Source organism: Haliotis rufescens, unplaced genomic scaffold (assembly GCF_023055435.1).
Source record: "Haliotis rufescens isolate VD_foot unplaced genomic scaffold, xgHalRufe1.0.p SCAF_12, whole genome shotgun sequence".
Taxonomy (NCBI): domain Eukaryota; kingdom Metazoa; phylum Mollusca; class Gastropoda; order Lepetellida; family Haliotidae; genus Haliotis; species Haliotis rufescens.
Window position 1 is genome coordinate 5,074,473 of NW_025963802.1, and position 17,185 is coordinate 5,091,657.

General features: G+C 42.3%; 2 protein-coding genes across 3 annotated transcripts; both read left to right on the forward strand.

Moving 5' to 3' along the window:
- The first annotated feature begins 1,227 nt into the window (after nt 1-1,227).
- Nucleotides 1,228-6,438, forward strand: LOC124138054 (4-coumarate--CoA ligase 3-like). Of its 2 annotated transcripts, none has more exons than XM_046504562.2 (2): nt 1,228-1,389; nt 3,738-6,438. In XM_046504562.2, the coding sequence occupies exon 2, from the start codon at nt 3,742-3,744 to the stop codon at nt 5,449-5,451; it is 1,710 nt and encodes a 569-aa protein (XP_046360518.2). In that variant the 5' UTR covers nt 1,228-1,389; nt 3,738-3,741; the 3' UTR covers nt 5,452-6,438. The 2 variants fall into 2 exon arrangements, with proteins under 2 accessions (XP_046360518.2, XP_048249247.1); XM_048393290.1 differs by lacking the exon at nt 1,228-1,389 and adding an exon at nt 3,348-3,490.
- Nucleotides 6,439-9,574: 3,136 nt separating this feature from the next.
- On the forward strand, nt 9,575-12,579 carry LOC124138053 (4-coumarate--CoA ligase 3-like). The gene is made up of 2 exons (XM_046504561.2): nt 9,575-9,678; nt 9,926-12,579. Exon 2 carries the CDS (start codon nt 10,437-10,439, stop codon nt 11,637-11,639), a length of 1,203 nt encoding a protein of 400 aa, XP_046360517.2. The 5' UTR covers nt 9,575-9,678; nt 9,926-10,436; the 3' UTR covers nt 11,640-12,579.
- The last annotated feature ends 4,606 nt before the right edge of the window (nt 12,580-17,185 follow it).

Sequence of the window (17,185 nt, forward strand, 5' to 3'; positions counted from 1 at the left end):
ACACAAGAATCGCGAGGTTGGAACCCGGAAATGTTGTGCAAAGATATTGGGTGATAGGGTTATTGTATAGTCAAACACCCTTGTGTCGTAGTTGAAGAGCCCTACGTAAATACTTCGAGTTATCCAAGGTTAGACACAACCGAAAACTGATGAAGAAAGAAGGAATACGCAGGAACCTCGCTTTTACTTCGTGACAACTGTAAGTTCGATACATCAAAGTTCGACACAATTTAACTGTTTGTATTTAAGACCACTTAGATAAATGAAGATAACCACTGACACAGACAAGAATCAGCAATATAGTAACAATTTCGGGCAGATGCTCTAAATACAAATATTTGCATTATAACGTTATTTTTGTTTGTTGTTTAAAGCCACACTCAGCAATATCCCAGCTCTATGTAAATATTCGAGTCTGGACCATACAATCCAATGACTGATATCATGAGCATCGATCTAAGGCAATTCGGGTACGATGACATGCATTGAGAAAGTCAGCGAGCCTGACCACCCGATCCCGTTATTCGCCTCTAACGACAAGTATGGATTGCTGAAGACCAGTTCAAACCCGGATCGATGACAACCTCAGCTAGTATCACAGTACCGGGGTTAGTGCCGAGAAACCAGTGAAGCTACCTCCTCCACCATCTGACATGACACACAAGACAAACGGGAGGCAGGAGATACTATGTCACTGCTGATGTAATGGAAGTTATTGTATTAAACTGCCTTTACAAAACGTGAGTGAGTGAGTGAGTATGTTTTTTTACCCCGCTTTTAGCAATATTCCAGCAATATCACGGCGGGGGACACCAGAAATGGGTTTCACACATCGTACTCATGTCGGGAATCGAACCCGGGTCTTCGGCGTGACGAGCGAACGCTTTAACCACTGGGCTACCCGACCGCCCCCTTTACATAACGAATACGAGAGTGAGAGAGAGCGAAAAGGAGAGAGAGAGAGAGAGAGACCATTCAAAAATTATAACTCACACACAAACACACACACACACACACACACCACCACCACCACCACCACCACCACTAACAACAACAACAACAACAACAACAACAACCCTCGCCCTGCACACCCCACACCCCCGTCTGTACACCACAGACCAAGACAACCTGCACAACGCCTGATTTGTGAACGACTTTAAATAACAGTACATAAAGAAGGATGTATTATGTTTCCATGGTAACACCTAAGGTACACGCAACCGACGACTCGGGCGTGTTGAGTAGCATCCACACCTGGTCTGCTCATCCAATCAACGACACTTCTTTTGTCGTTCCTCCTAAATGTTGTTCGACTTCACTTACCCTCGAGCCGCAGCCTCAGACAGTCAGATGTGCACCGTCGCCTCGCTACAGTCCTCACACCATCAGGTTAGTTGTATGTGAACATCAGTTGATGTTATGTTACTTATCCTGCACGGTGAGTTCAGGTTCAGACTGACATATAGTCTCTGTAATAAAGTTAGGTCGAAGTTGGAATAAACATAATCCCACATGAGAGCCCTTGCGTTTTAAGGAACTCTCAAGACTGATTTATTTACTGATATCACAATCTAGTTCTGTGCGTTTCGATATCTGGGTTAATCTGCCTGTTTTAGTTTGGGAATCAACACGTACCACTTATAGTCTTGAAGGTAATTTAAGGTACCGACGTTTACTACAATATCTGAAAAACTGTTGGACCTACTCCATTCAAAGTTGGTATGAGATCATTAAACAGTCATACATAACTGGATATTACATTTAAAGACAGTCGGTGCATGAATAAAGAATCTGTCTATTTAGCTATCACTATATTTCATCAACAACCAGACCTGTTCGTCACGGTGGAACGAGCATTCATTGAAACAGCCATCTGCATAATGCTACCCCTGCGTCACAGGGCAATATGACACAGTTCAACCAATCAACTCAACTCGAAAGGGTGCACGGGAATCACGAATACGGTGTTAGCGTTTGGCGTGATAGCTAAATAGGCAGATTTGTTATTCATGCACCGATTGTCTTTAAATGTAATATCCAGTTATGTATGACTGTTTAATAATCTCATACCAACTTTGACTGGAGTAGGTCCGATAGTTTTTCAGATATTGCAGTAAACGTCAGTACCTTAAATTACCTTCCAGACTATAGAACTCTATAAATTCCCCAGGCCTGAGAACGGGATGAGACTAGACTGCTAAAGCTTAGAATGGTATAAGAACGGAAAGGGGGTGATGGTTTTACTAAATATATGTTCTGGGATCTGTATGAGTGACTAGTACTTGTTTCCACTTCACCGTGTTGTTAATCTATTAAGCATGACTCACTGTTTATTGACTGACGATGCTGCGTTTAGGCCGTCATAAGTTGTTATTATGTTATAGAGAAAAACATTTCAATACTTTCATTTTAAACTTCATTTATCTAAAACACCTAATTGTTCCAATATAGTGCACTGATATTCTTTCCTCTTTGTATACAGCAAACATTCGGCGTATCCCCTCTAATCATAAGCCCCTTCAGGGCAGGACCCGTAATCCCCAACGCTATAAATGTCCATTAACACGTCCTCACGTCGCCGGATCTAACGTATCTGCATGTACACGGGTCATTGACCTCGCCCCACGTTATGTAATACCTCTATATCTACAAAACCGGACTGACATGGTCAGTCTGAGTGCAGGGTTAATTAATGACCACACTACAAGCGAACCCACGAATATTAAACATATATAAATATAAACGTCGCGGTTATCCGACGTAGCAGATTCCATTGGGCAAAATATCAGTGACAATTATGTGAATGGATCAATAAGAATAGGTGATGACACCACCACCCGTGAAGATCCGGGTAGAGGATGGGTCTTCAGCAACCCATGCTTGTCGTAAGAGGCGACTAACGGGACCGGGTGGACACAATCGGTTACAAACCGGCGTCATATAGCTGGAATATTGTTGAGTGCGGCGTTAAACAATAAACAAACAAACAAACAAACATAAATTGATATATAGCTTCTATTTTTATTTTTACCAACCGGCGCCATATAGCTGGAATATTGCTGAGTGCGGCGTTAAACAACAAACAAACAATTCCATTTACTCAACAAGCAAATGTTTCCCAATTATATAAGAGTCAGATGTTCAGTAATTATATCGCGCATTCTACTCAGTATATATTCTATGTGAACGTATCCACTTACTACAAAACGATTATTACAAACAGAGATCGATATCCTGATGTCATGATATGGTAGGAATGTCTGAACCTTTCCCTGTGTGAGAGCAAGCGTCGGAACTCCATTCGTCCCTATACCGCTAGCACGAGACCGCATTGATCACCCCTGCTGTGCACCGCGGTATAACGCGAGGGTGCACATGTATGGATGGCTGATTTCGAGCGTGACAGACTCAGATGGATACCACGCCGTCACTGAGACCAGACGTCTGAATGCAACAGTAGTTTCATAACACTGCGACAGAAAACTGTGTTGTAAGTTGCTCCTATCGCTCGTTGACTGATAGCGAATCAGTGCATCTCATCCACACTCTGCTTTTGGTCATTATATAACTAGGTCACAGTTGTGATATTTTTTAACAATAACCTATCAGGCGTGTAGCTGTGTTCACTTAGTGATGTGGTAGGCGGCGGTGTTATATATAAGTGTACGTTTCCGTCCATGGAATGTTATCGGGAACATATGCAACGATTTAATCAGCGGTTTGTGTTTTTGTTACAGCAACATGGGCGACAACCAGCTGATTATTCATTCTGAGGCCACTATTCCGACCCTGCTGAAACGCTTGTCATCTATTGACCCAGAAAGACCGGCATACATTTTTGTTGGAGAAAATACGAGAACTGTTCTCAGTCGAAAACATGTTTTTATGCAGCCTGGTAAAATGGCAGCGAAGTTGCGCCGACTTGGTGTCTCTAGAGGAGATACTGTTGCCAACATGTTGCCGAATAGCCCCGACAGGCTGATCTGTGATTTCGGAATATTGATGGCAGGCGGTGTCTCCCAGACTGCTTTTGGTTATTTGAACAACGCAGACGACACATTTGGTGCGCTACAGGTTGCGCAGACGACAACCATCATAACGGATCCTAATGTTAGTGGAGTACTCGAGGTCGTAATGAAACTGTTTTCGTCGTCGAAGGAAACGGAGTATGGATTGGCCGTCGAATGCTCGGAACTCCCTTATCTCAAAAGAGTTGTGTTTATTCATTCCGTTCAAACTCAGCTTGAAATGGAAACGGAGATGTTTATAGCAGACGTGCGGCCAACTGATTATGCTGTGATCGTTGAGACCTCTGGCACTTCGGGTGTGTGCAAACAGGTACCTCTCACCCATTCCGCGGTCATACGTTTCGGGGAACAAATGAGTTTTCTTATCGGAGACAACGGATCGCCTTTCTATAACGACAGATTTTTTGGTTGGTTTCCTGGATTTCCGAGTGTCTATCCCTGCTCGGGAACAACACGAATAGCGCTTGACGCTCGAGAAAATAACCTTCCACCCATTTTGGATGTTATCCGTGCAGAAGGCTGTCGATCCGCTTACCTTGTATCAAACGAAATAGAAGACGTCAGCCAGTCAGGCGTAACACTAGACGAACCAGATATGCTAGAAGTAGTTTTGACAGGGGGACAACCTATAGTTAAAAACAGCATGAGGATTATAGGATCGCTAACGAAGAAGATCGTCTGTCGGTACGGAATGTCCGAGACGATGTGCATATGTCATTTGTCTGTGGATGAGCAAGATCAGTTCCAGGACCACTGTGTGGGACATCCAATGCCATCGTACCACGTGCGCGTTGTAGATGACATAGGACGCGATGTGAGGGTTGGCGTTAAGGGGAGCATTTTGGTAAAGGGGGATGGTGTGTTTGAGGGATACCTTGGTGATTCCCCTAAGTTACGCGCCATCAAGACGAAGAAGGATGTTCAATTAACCGTTCATAATGGAAGAGAGGAAACCAATACAGTTGGTAAATGGTCAGATGAAGGACGGTTCAACCAAGCAGCATTTACAGACGACGGATGGTTTCAGACTGACGATGTTGGGTTCTTTGATTCCGCAGGGATGTTGTTCGTTGATGGACGCGGCTCTGATGCAATCATGCATGGCGATGAGATTCTCTATCCTCACTGGTTAGAGGAGATCGCAAGAGGTTGTCCCGCCGTTCATGATGTAGTCATTGTCCCCGTCAAAGACCCTGTTTTGTTTCATGAAATATGTGCCTGTATCAAGCCAAGTGAAGGTTTTCAGGATCCGATGTCGGAAATTCAAACCTTTATGTCTCTTCAATTCGCTGCCGTTCCTCACGAAGAATGCAGCGTGGAGCCTAAGTATTATCTACTATTTGACACATTCCCCGTCAATAAGAATGGAAAACTGAACCGGAGGAAGCTTTCTCGTCAGGCAGAGGTCTTGCTTCAGTTATGATTGATATTATCTTCAAGGATAAATGTGCGTTCTGTTTGTGTAATATAGGTGGTAGCCTTGTGGTTAAAGCGTCGGCTCATCATGCCGAAGGCCTGGTTCGATTCCAACATGGGTACAGTGTGTGAAGCCCATTTCCGATGCCCATGTTTGATGTCCCCCGACATGGCGGGAATATTGCCAAGAGTGGCATAAAACAACACTCACTCACAGAAACACGTGTGACGACCAGATGATCCACACCTCTTATTTCACTATGCCAACTCGACAGAAATACTTGTCCCGTGTGCTAGAACGACGGGCGTACATCTCAGTTTGAGAAAATACCAGATGGTTCTCGGCAGAAAGGACTTCTGAGGACGAACCCGTTGTTTTTCAGAAACGCATCAGTATTATTTTACCGACAGTATCACTTTGTTCCAAGAATATATTATCAATCAATTAATTATTACGTGGTGAGATTTAGACCTTCTACCGCTCAATCGTTATTATGATTCTATGAAGCAATACAGATTGGCAACTCCAGTCCGCCTCCCAGGCCCTAAAGAATAGATTTAAAACAGGAGTCCAACTCAAGTCTAGAATGATTTCGCAAGTCTAGACTACCCCAACTCTGGGCTTGAACTTGAGCACTGTTCTGGGCTCCAGGTGAATTTGAATTTTTCCATTTTGCAGATATAAAAGTTAGTCTATAATAACTCTAATACATCCATTTTCATCTTCCAGGAAATATATATATTAATTATGAATTTAGTAAATAAATACTGTATTTATCTGAAGAAAATAAAGTCGATATCTAACTTGAGTGATATGATACTCTATGCCAGAGCAGTCTGCTTGAATAACACTATGGTTTCACTGTAAGATCAGTCACGGAAATATCAACTTTGTCAGGCCACTCAATGAAATAAACATGTTATTTGACAAGAAAACATATCTTCAATTCACATGTAATGTATGTAACATTTGTGTAACCCAAATAGTGTCATAGGCCGGATTTGGACAACATAATAAAAGATTCCAAGCTCTAAAGTCGTTATTTATTTAACTGAGCAGAAATAAATCCTGCAGTCTGTTAAGTTTGCAGACCAAATGACCAAATGTCTAACTATGCACATTCCCTGGGTGAGTGAGTTGGGTTTAACGCCGCTCTGAACAGTGTTCTAGTTATATCACGGCGTGTCAGCTTAATTGCGGAGGAAAGTGATGCAGGTCGCAGAGGTTTACCACTATAGTGAAACCCACGATCACGGGTATGGTGCTGACAAACCTAGAAACATAATCGGGACGGACCGGAATTCGAACCCACAATCATATGTTTCTGGCGTGCCCAAGGGACGCAACTCTGCACAGCGAATCGCGGCGCCTTAGACGACTGGGCAACCCGCGCCCCCGACAAGTGTTAGGAGGGGTGGCTTAGCTTAACTGCGAAGGAAAAAGAGTAAACCCTTAATAGTTTCCATTTTTTAAGTACAATCAAGTTAAAAAAGAAGAGCCAATATTTCACAAAAATAAACTTGATAAACCACATATTTTACTTGGTTGGTTTAGAAGCATTATGCATATTTTGCGTGTATATAACTGGATATCAAATTAAGTGCTATTGTTATCTCAGGATTAGCAATCGAAGTGTAGGGGCATCGCGTCTGACGGAACATAAGGGGAAATGTACGTTACAGATTAAGGAAACAGGTGAGGCGAATTGGGGTTTAACGTCGCGTCGAAGATTATTGCACTTATATAGCGACGTGCATGCAATGTGGCTGATTTTACTAGTCCGGACCAATGCCGGTTTTATATTGCTAGCCCACTGAGATACCATGCTGCAGTTTAACATGAATACCCCACTCAGACACAGTACATTGTCTCCGAGCCGACCAGTCTTTGTTTTAGTCCCTTAATGCCGAGCGCCAGACAGGGTGACAACAAGTACCATCTTTCAACGTCTTAAGGTATGACGCGGCCAGAGATCGCTCCCCGGACCTTCCGCTCTCCGGGCGGACGTTCTACCACTAGACCATGGAGGCGGTCTTAAGTTTTGGAAGAGAAACACGCAACTGATTTATAAAATAGAAAGGTCAAATGCGTTACACAACTACATCCGGCTAGAAACAAACGCATTACGCCACTGCATCCGGCTAGACTTTACCAACAGTAAAACATCTTTCTCTAAATATGCAGTTACATAAATTTCCTCCATGTTTGTTCAACAAAATATAACTTGACAATCCATGTTTGTTTGTTTGTTGCTTAACACCGCACTTAGCAATATTCCAGCTGTATGACGACGGTCTGTAAATAATCAATTCTGGACTAGACAATCCAGTCATTGACACCATGAGCATCGATCCACGTAATTGGGACACGATGACATGCATCAACCAAGTCAGCGAGCCTGACCACCCGATCCCGTTAGTCGCCTCTTAAGACAAGCATGGGTTGCTGAAGACCTATTCTAACCCCGATATTCTAACCTTGACATATAAATGCAGTACTTTTTCAAAGCAAATGAACAAGAAACACACAATCTACCAAACATACCAAGTTTTGTCCAACACATCATCGTGTCCAGCAGAACCAATGCTGGATGTCTGCTGCAACCCATGGTGGACTAAAGGAAGCACACGATAGTCTTAAAATAAAACTAATTTCAAGAAAATGAATAGTTTTGTATAAGTAGGTAATGTACAATTATAAACTATTAATAGTTTGACGTTCATCTTTTTAAACATAGCCGTATAAACAGCTGTACATTGTATAGATGCTATCAGTGACTATGCATGGATGATTTACTAAAGTTGTTTTCATGTGATTGCGTTTCTATTAAATTGATTGCGTAATTTGCATTTCTCATTCAAAATTACTCTATTTGTCCTAATCATCATGGCTGTTAACCGTGTATTATTGAGGATACCATTGTAAATACTCTATTATGTCAATTTTGACAGATTAAATAGACAGATTTGTTATTCATGCACCGATTCTCTTTAAATGTAATATCCAGTTATGTATGACTGTTTAATAATCTCATACCAACTTTGACTGGAGTAGGTCCAATAGTTTTTCAGATATTGTAGTAAACGTCCGTACCTTAAATTACCTTCCAGACTATAGAACTCTATAAATTCCCCAGGCCTGAGAACGGGATGAGACTAGACTGCTAAAGCTTAGAATGGAAAAGAACGGAAAGGGGGTGATTGTTTTACTAAATATATGTTCTGGGATCTGTATGAGTGACTAGTACTTGTTTCTACTTCACCGTGTTGTTAATCTATTAAGCATAAACCTCACTGTTTATTGACTTACGATGCTGCGTTTAGGCCGTCATAAGTTGTTATTATGTTATAGAGAAAAACATTTCAATACTTTCATTTTAAACTTCATTTATCTAAAACACCTAATTGTTCCAATATCGTGCACTGATATTCTTTCCCCTTTGTATACAGCAAACATTCGGCGTATCCCCTCTAATCGAAAGCCCCTTCCGGGCAGGACCTGTAATCCCCAACGCTATAAATGTCCATTAACACGTCCTCACGTCGCCGGATCTCACGTATCTACATGTACGCGGGTCACTGACCATGCCCTATGTTATGTAATACCTCTACCTACAAAACCGGACTGACATGGTCAATCAAAGTGCAAGGTTAATTAATGAGCACGCTACAAGCGAACCCAAGCGAAGTGGAATATTGTCGAGTGCGGCGTTAAACAATAAACAAACAAACAAACAAACATAAATTGATATGTAGCTTCTATTTTTATTTTACAGATCGGCGCCATATAGCTGGAATATTGCTGAGTGTGGCGTTAAACAACAAAAAACAATTCCATTTACTCAACAAGCAAATGTTTCCCAATTATGTAAGAGTCAGATGTTCAGTAATTTTATCGCGCATTCTACTCAGTATATATTCTATATGGACGCATCCACTAACTACAAAACGATTATTACAAACAGAGATCGATATCCTGATGTCATGATATGGTAGGAATGTCTGAACCTTTCCCTGTGTGAGAGCAAGCGTCGGAACTCCATTCGTCCCTATACCGCTAGCACGAGACCGTATTGATCACCCCTCTGCTGTGCACCACGGTATAACGGGAGGGTGCACATGCATGGATGGCTGATTTCGAGCGTGACAGACTCAGATGGATACCACGCCGTCACTGAGACCAGACGTCTGAATGCAACAGTAGTTTCATAACACTGCGACAGAAAACTGTGTTGTAAGTTGCTCCTATCGCTCGTTGACTGATAGCGAATCAGTGCATCTCATCTACACTCTGCTTTTGGTCATAATATAACTAGGTCACAGTTGTGATATGTTTTAACAATAACCTATCAGGCGTGCAGCTGTGTTCACTTAGTGATGTGGTAGGCGGCGGTGTTATATATAAGTGTACGTTTCCGTCCATGGATTGTTATCGGGAACATATGCAACGATTTAATCAGCGGTTTGTGTTTTTGTTACAGCAGCATGTGCGACAACCAGCTGATTATTCATTCTGAGGCCACTATTCCGACCCTGCTGAAACGCTTGTCATCTATTGACCCAGAAAGACCGGCATACATTTTTGTTGGAGAAAATACGAGAACTGTTCTCAGTCGAAAACATGTGTTTATGCAGCCTGGTAAAATGGCAGCGAAGTTGCGCCGACTTGGTGTCTCTAGAGGAGATACTGTTGCCAACATGTTGCCGAATAGCCCCGACAGGCTGATCTGTGATTTCGGAGTATTGATGGCAGGCGGTGTCTCTCAGACTGCTTTTGGTTATTTGAACAACGCAGACGATACATTTGGGGCGCTACAGGTTGCGCAGACGACAACCATCATAACGGATCCTAATGTTAGTGGAGTACTCGAGGTCGTAATGAAACTGTTTTCGTCGTCGTAGGAAACGGAGTATGGATTGGCCGTCGAATGCTCAGAACTCCCTTATCTCAAAAGAGTTGTGTTTATTCATTCCGTTCAAACTCAGCTTGAAATGGAAACGGAGATGTTTATAGCAGACGTGCGGCCAACTGATTATGCTGTGATCGTTGAGACCTCTGGCACTTCGGGTGTGTGCAAACAGGTACCTCTCACCCATTCGGCAGTCATACGTTTCGGGGAACAAATGTGTTTTCTTATTGGAGACAACGGATCGCCTTTCTATAACGACAGATTTTTTGGTTGGTTTCCTGGATTTCCTAGTGTCTATCCCTGCTCGGGAATAACACGAATAGCGCTTGACGCTCGAGAAAATAACCTTCCACCCATTTTGGATGTTATCCGTGCAGAAGGCTGCCGATCCGCTTACCTTGTACCAAATGAAATAGAAGACGTCAGCCAGTCAGGGGTAACACTAGATGAACCAGATATGCTAGAAGTAGTTTTGACAGGGGGACAGCCTATAGTTAAAAACAGCATGAGAATTATAGGATCGCTAACGAAGAAGATCGTCTGTCGGTACGGAATGTCCGAGACGATGTGCATATGTCATTTGTCTGCGGATGGCCAAGGTCAGTTCCAGGACCACTGTGTGGGACATCCAATGCCATCGTACCACGTGCGCGTTGTAGATGACATAGGACGCGATGTGAGGGTTGGCGTTAAGGGGAGCATTTTGGTAAAGGGGGATGGTGTGTTTGAGGGATACCTTGGTGATTCCCCTAAGTTACGCGCCATCAAGACGAAGAAGGATGTTCAATTAACCGTTCATAATGGAAGAGAGGAAACCAATATAGTTGGTAAATGGTCAGATGAAGGACGGTTCAACCAAGCAGCATTTACAGACGACAGATGGTTTCAGACTGACGATGTTGGGTTCTTTGATTCCGCAGGGATGTTGTTCGTTGATGGACGCGGCTCTGATGCAATCATGCATGGCGATGAGATTCTCTATCCTCACTGGTTAGAGCAGATCGCAAGAGGTTGTCCAGCCGTTCATGATGTAGTCATTGTCCCCGTCAAAGACCCTGTTTTGTTTCATGAAATATGTGCCTGTATCAAGCCAAGTGAAGGTTTTCAGGATCCGATGTCGGAAATTCAAACCTTTATGTCTCTTCAATTCGCTGCCGTTCCTCACGAAGAATGCAGCGTGGAGCCTAAGTATTATCTACTATTTGACACATTCCCCGTCAATAAGAATGGAAAACTGAACCGGAGGAAGCTTTCTCGTCAGGCAGAGGTCTTGCTCCAGTTATGATTGATATTATCTTCAAGGATAAACGTGCGTTCTGTTTGTGTAATAGGTGGTGGGATAGCCTTGTGGTTAAAGCGTCGGCTCGTCACTCAGAAGCCCTCGGGGGTTCGATTCCAACATGGGTACAGTGTGTGAAGCCCATTTCCGATGCCCATGTTTGATGTCCCCCGACATGGCGGGAATATTGCCAAGAGTGGCATAAAACAACACTCACTCACAGAAACACGTGTGACGACCAGATGATCCACACCTCTTATTTCACTATGCCAACTCGACAGAAATACTTGTCCCGTGTGCTAGAACGACGGGCGTACATCTCAGTTTGAGAAAATACCAGATGGTTCTCAGCAGAAAGGACTTCTGAGGACGAACCCGTTGTTTTTCAGAAACGCATCAGTATTATTTTACCGACAGCATCACTTTGTTCCAAGAATTTATTATCAATCAATTAATTATTACGTGGTGAGATTTAGACCTTCTACCGCTCAATCGTTATTATGATTCTATGAAGCAATACAGATTGGCAACTCCAGTCCGCCTCCCAGGCCCTAAAGAATAGATTTAAAACAGGAGTCCAACTCAAGTCTAGAATGATTTCGCAAGTCTAGACTGCCCCAACTCTGGGCTTGAACTTGAGCACTGTTCTGGGCTCTAGGTGAATTTGAATTTTTCCATTTTGCAGATATAAAAGTTAGTCTATAATAACTCTAATACATCCATTTTCATCTTCCAGGATATATATCTATTAATTATGAATTTAGTGATTAAATACTGTATTTATCTGAAAAAAATAAAGTCGATATCTAACTTGAGTGATATGATACTCCAGATATTCCAGAGCAGTCTGCTTGAATGACACTATGGTTTCACTGTAAGATCAGTCACGGAAATATCAACTTTGTCAGGCCACTCAATGAAATAAACATGTTATTTGACAAGAAAACATATCTTCAATTCACATGTAATGTATGTAACATTTGTGTAACCAAAATAGTGTCATAGGCCGGATTTGGACAACATAATAAAAGATTCCAAGCTCTAAAGTCATTATTTATTTAACTGAGCAGAAATAAATCCTGCAGTCTGTTAAGTTTGCAGACCAAATGACCAAATGTCTAACTATGCACATTCCCTGGGTGAGTGAGTTGGGTTTAACGCCGCTCTGAACAGTGTTCTAGTTATATCACGGCGTGTCAGCTTAATTGCGGAGGAAAGTGATGCAGGTCGCAGAGGTTTACCACTATAGTGAAACCCACGATCACGGGTATGGTGCTGACAAACCTAGAAACATAAACAGGGCGAGCGGGATTGAAACCGATCCAAGGTTTCTGGCGTGTCCAAAGGACGCAACTCTGCATAGCGAAATGCGGTGCCTTATCCGACTGGGCCACCCGTGCCCACGCTACACATTCAGAGTAGTGTGGCCATATGTCAGTCATTTGCATCTCACAGGTACAACATCAGGTTTATGTCTATATAACCATGTTGTATCGACCCGTGAAGATTCCGGGGTAGAATAGGTCTTCAGCAACCCATGCTTGCCGTAAAAGGTGACTATGCTTGTCGTAAAAGGCGACCAACGGGATCGGGTGGTCAGGCTCGCTGACTTGGTTGATGCATGTCATCGATCCCAATTGCGTGGATCGATGCTCATGATATTAATCACTGGATTGTCTGGTCCAGACTCGATTATTTACAGACCGCCGTCATATAGCTGGAATGTTGCTGAGTGCGGCGTTAAACAAACAAACAAACAAAATCATGTTGTATTTATCTGTCTGTATTATAGAATATGTTTGTTTGTTTACATTGCCACTCCTGTGAAACACATGGCAGATACTTTAAGTTATTCCGTGGATGAAAATAATTTGTGCACAAGTTTTAAGAGATAAACGTCATGTTTTGTAAGACTGTTATAACTAAAGGTATTCGATGCCTGGAAATTTCATTTGGAACCGACAATGTGTTTTCGGTTTAAGAGCAAGCATCAGCGTATGGAACGTCTTGTTACATGTATGCATCCCTCTCTTTGTTGTCAGTCTTCTTAAGAACTGATCACGAACATGTGATAAATATTTTTGTAAAGAATTATGAAACTCCTGTAAGACAGGTGAAGCTGCAGACAGAGTAGAATGCCAAGTCCAGAGAGAGTAGAATGTCAAGTGCAGAGAGAGTAGAATGCCAAGTGCAGAGAGAGTAGAATGTCAAGTGCAGAGAGAGTAGAATGTCAAGTGCAGAGAGAGTAGAATGTCAAGTGCAGAGAGAGTAGAATGTCAAGTGCAGAGAGAGTAGAATGTCAAGTGCAGAGAGAGTAGAATGTCAAGTGCAGAGAGAGTAGAATGCCAAGTGCAGAGAGAGTAGAATGTCAAGTGCAGAGAGAGTAGAATGTCAAGTGCAGAGAGAGTAGAATGTCAAGTGCAGAGAGAGTAGAATGTCAAGTGCAGAGAGAGTAGAATGCCAAGTGCAGAGAGAGTAGAATGCCAAGTGCAGAGAGAGTAGAATGTCAAGTGCAGAGAGAGTAGAATGCCAAGTGCAGAGAGAGTAGAATGTCAAGTGCAGAGAGAGTAGAATGTCAAGTGCAGAGAGAGTAGAATGTCAAGTGCAGAGAGAGTAGAATGTCAAGTGCAGAGAGAGTAGAATGTCAAGTGCAGAGAGAGTAGAATGCCAAGTGCAGAGAGAGTAGAATGTCAAGTGCAGAGAGAGTAGAATGTCAAGTGCAGAGAGAGTAGAATGCCAAGTGCAGAGAGAGTAGAATGCCAAGTGCAGAGAGAGTAGAATGTCAAGTGCACCATTGTATTTAACAGGGGGCCGAGTGTATGAGTGTATGTCAGAAATATGCCTGCCACGTCACGGAGCCCTCTGTATAAACTCGTTTATAGACTCAATCTTCAGAGACAAGTGTTTGGTAAGTGAGTGAGTGAGTTGGGTTTAACGGCGCTTTTAACAGTATTCCAGTTATATCACGGCGTGTCAGCTTTATGTGTGAGGAAAGCCCGAAGTGATGCAGGTCTCAGACGTTTGCCACTTCGGTGAAACCCACGAGCACGGGTATGGTGCTGACAAACCTAGAAACATAATCGGGACGAACCGGAATTCGAACCCACAATCATAGGTTTCTGGTGTGCCCAAGGGACGCAACTCTGCTCAGCGAATCGCGGCGCCTTAGACGACTGGGCAACCCGCGCCCCCGACAAGTGTTAGGAGGGGTGGCTTAGCTTAACTGCGAAGGAAAAAGAGTAAACCCTTAATAGTTTCCATTTTTTAAGTACAATCAAGTTAAAAAAGAAGAGCCAATATTTCACAAAAATAAACTTGATAAACCACATATTTTACTTGGTTGGTTTAGAAGCATTATGCATATTTTGCGTGTATATAACTGGATATCAAATTAAGTGCTATTGTTATCTCAGGATTAGCAATCGAAGTGTAGGGGACCGCGTCTGACGGAACATAAGGGGAAATGTACGTTACAGATTAAGGAAACAGGTGAGGCGAATTGGTTTAACGTCGCGTCGAAGATTATTGCACTTATAAAGCGACGTGCATGCAATGTGGCTGATTTTACTAGTCCGGACCAATGCCGGTTTTATATTGCTAGCCCACTGAGATACCATGCTGCAGTTTAACATGAATACCCCACTCAGACACAGTACATTGTCTCCGAGCCGACCAGTCTTTGTTTTAGTCCCTTAATGCCGAGCGCCAGACAGGGTGACAACAAGTACCATCTTTTAACGTCTTTTGGTATGACGCGGCCAGAGATCGATCCCCGGACCTTCCGCTCTCCGGGCGGACGTTCTACCACTAGACCATGGAGGCGGTCTTAAGTTTTGGAAGAGAAACACGCAACTGATTTATAAAATAGAAAGGTCAAACGCGTTACTCAACTACATCCGGCTGGAAACAAACGCGTTACACCACTGCACCCGGCTAGACTTTACCAACAGTAAAACATCTTTCTCTACATATGCATATACATAAATTTCCTCCATGTTTGTTCAACAAAATATAACTTGACAATCCATGTTTGTTTGTTTGTTGTTTAACACCGCACTTAGCAATATTCCAGCTGTATGACGACGGTCTGTAAATAATCAATTCTGGACTAGACAATCCAGTCATTGACATCATGAGCATCGATCCACGTAATTGGGATACGATGACATGCATCAACCAAGTCAGCGAGCCTGACCACCCGATCCCGTTAGTCGCCTCTTACGACAAGCATGGGTTGCTGAAGACCTATTCTAACCCCGATATTCTAACATTGACATATAAATGCAGTACTTTTTCAAAGCAAATGAACAAGAAACACACAATCTGCCAAACATACCAAGTTTTGTCCAACACATGATCATGTCCAGCAGAACCAATGCTGGATGTCTGCTGCAACCCATGGCGGACTAAAGGAAGCACACGAGTCTTAAAATAAAACTAATTTCAAGAAAATGAATAGTTTCGTATAAGTAGGTAACGTACAATCATAACTTATTAATAGTTTGACGTTCATCTTTTTAAACATAGCCGTATAAACAGCTGTACATTGTATAGATGCTATCAGTGACTATGCATGGATGATTTACTAAAGTTGTTTTCATATGACTACGTTTCTATTAAATTGATTGCGTAATTTGCATTTTTCATTCAAAATTACTCTATTTGTCCTAATCATCATGGCTGTTAACCGTGTATTAATGAGGATACCATTGTAATTTTGAAGGTTAGCTTGGTACTTTTGTCGTATGACATGACATTTACTTCAAATGTACTTTAGGTAACAGACATTTCGTTAATTTGTGGGAATATGAACACCCATTTTGCACCAAAGAACTGTCTAGGTGGTGTAACACATTAATAAGCAATGTTGCAATTAGTGGACAAATATTTCTATAAATGTTTTTGGTGTTGAACTCTTAACTGGGACAGTAACGTACATTTCGTTTTCCCACATCTGCGTTAATACTACAGACAAATATCCTACGCGGGAGAGTTTGTTTGTTGAAGACACCACAGCCACCACTCTAACACTCGTATAAAATATATTGTGTTATTTCTAATTATCCTTTGTGCAAAGGTGCTAATACATGGACTTTGCCTCATGATGGAACTTTAGGTTACACACAATCAAATGTTTTCCCATAGACTTCTATAGTAACGTTATATCTTTTTAAAAAATAAATAGGCATTCAACAGCCATTACATTTACATATATGCACAATCTGGCCTTAAAGCTGCAATAAAAACACAAATTTTGACTAGGTCAGCCAGCTCCTTTTCCGAGTACAGGAAGCTGAACACACCAACCCCAGTTCCGCACCAAATGTCACCTACTTCAAAATATCTGTGCTCACATAAAGCACAAGTCATCATGTTAAAAAAGTCAGCACCAAATATTGAAAAATATGGGCAGTTTTAATTACTGGATGGATGTACATTAAAAAGACATAAACATCTTACACAATATCATCCAATCACAGCCTGCAGATGTCTCTTGATCTGCACTGAAGGCTAAAACCGCACAGTTACAACCAGTTCTGATTTAGTGTAGT

Bases quoted from the DNA above. Each gene is read 5' to 3' on its own strand.
- LOC124138053 (XM_046504561.2), top strand. From the start codon at position 10,437: ATGGAAACGGAGATGTTTATAGCAGACGTGCGGCCAACTGATTATGCT.
- LOC124138054 (XM_046504562.2), top strand. From the start codon at position 3,742: ATGGGCGACAACCAGCTGATTATTCATTCTGAGGCCACTATTCCGACC.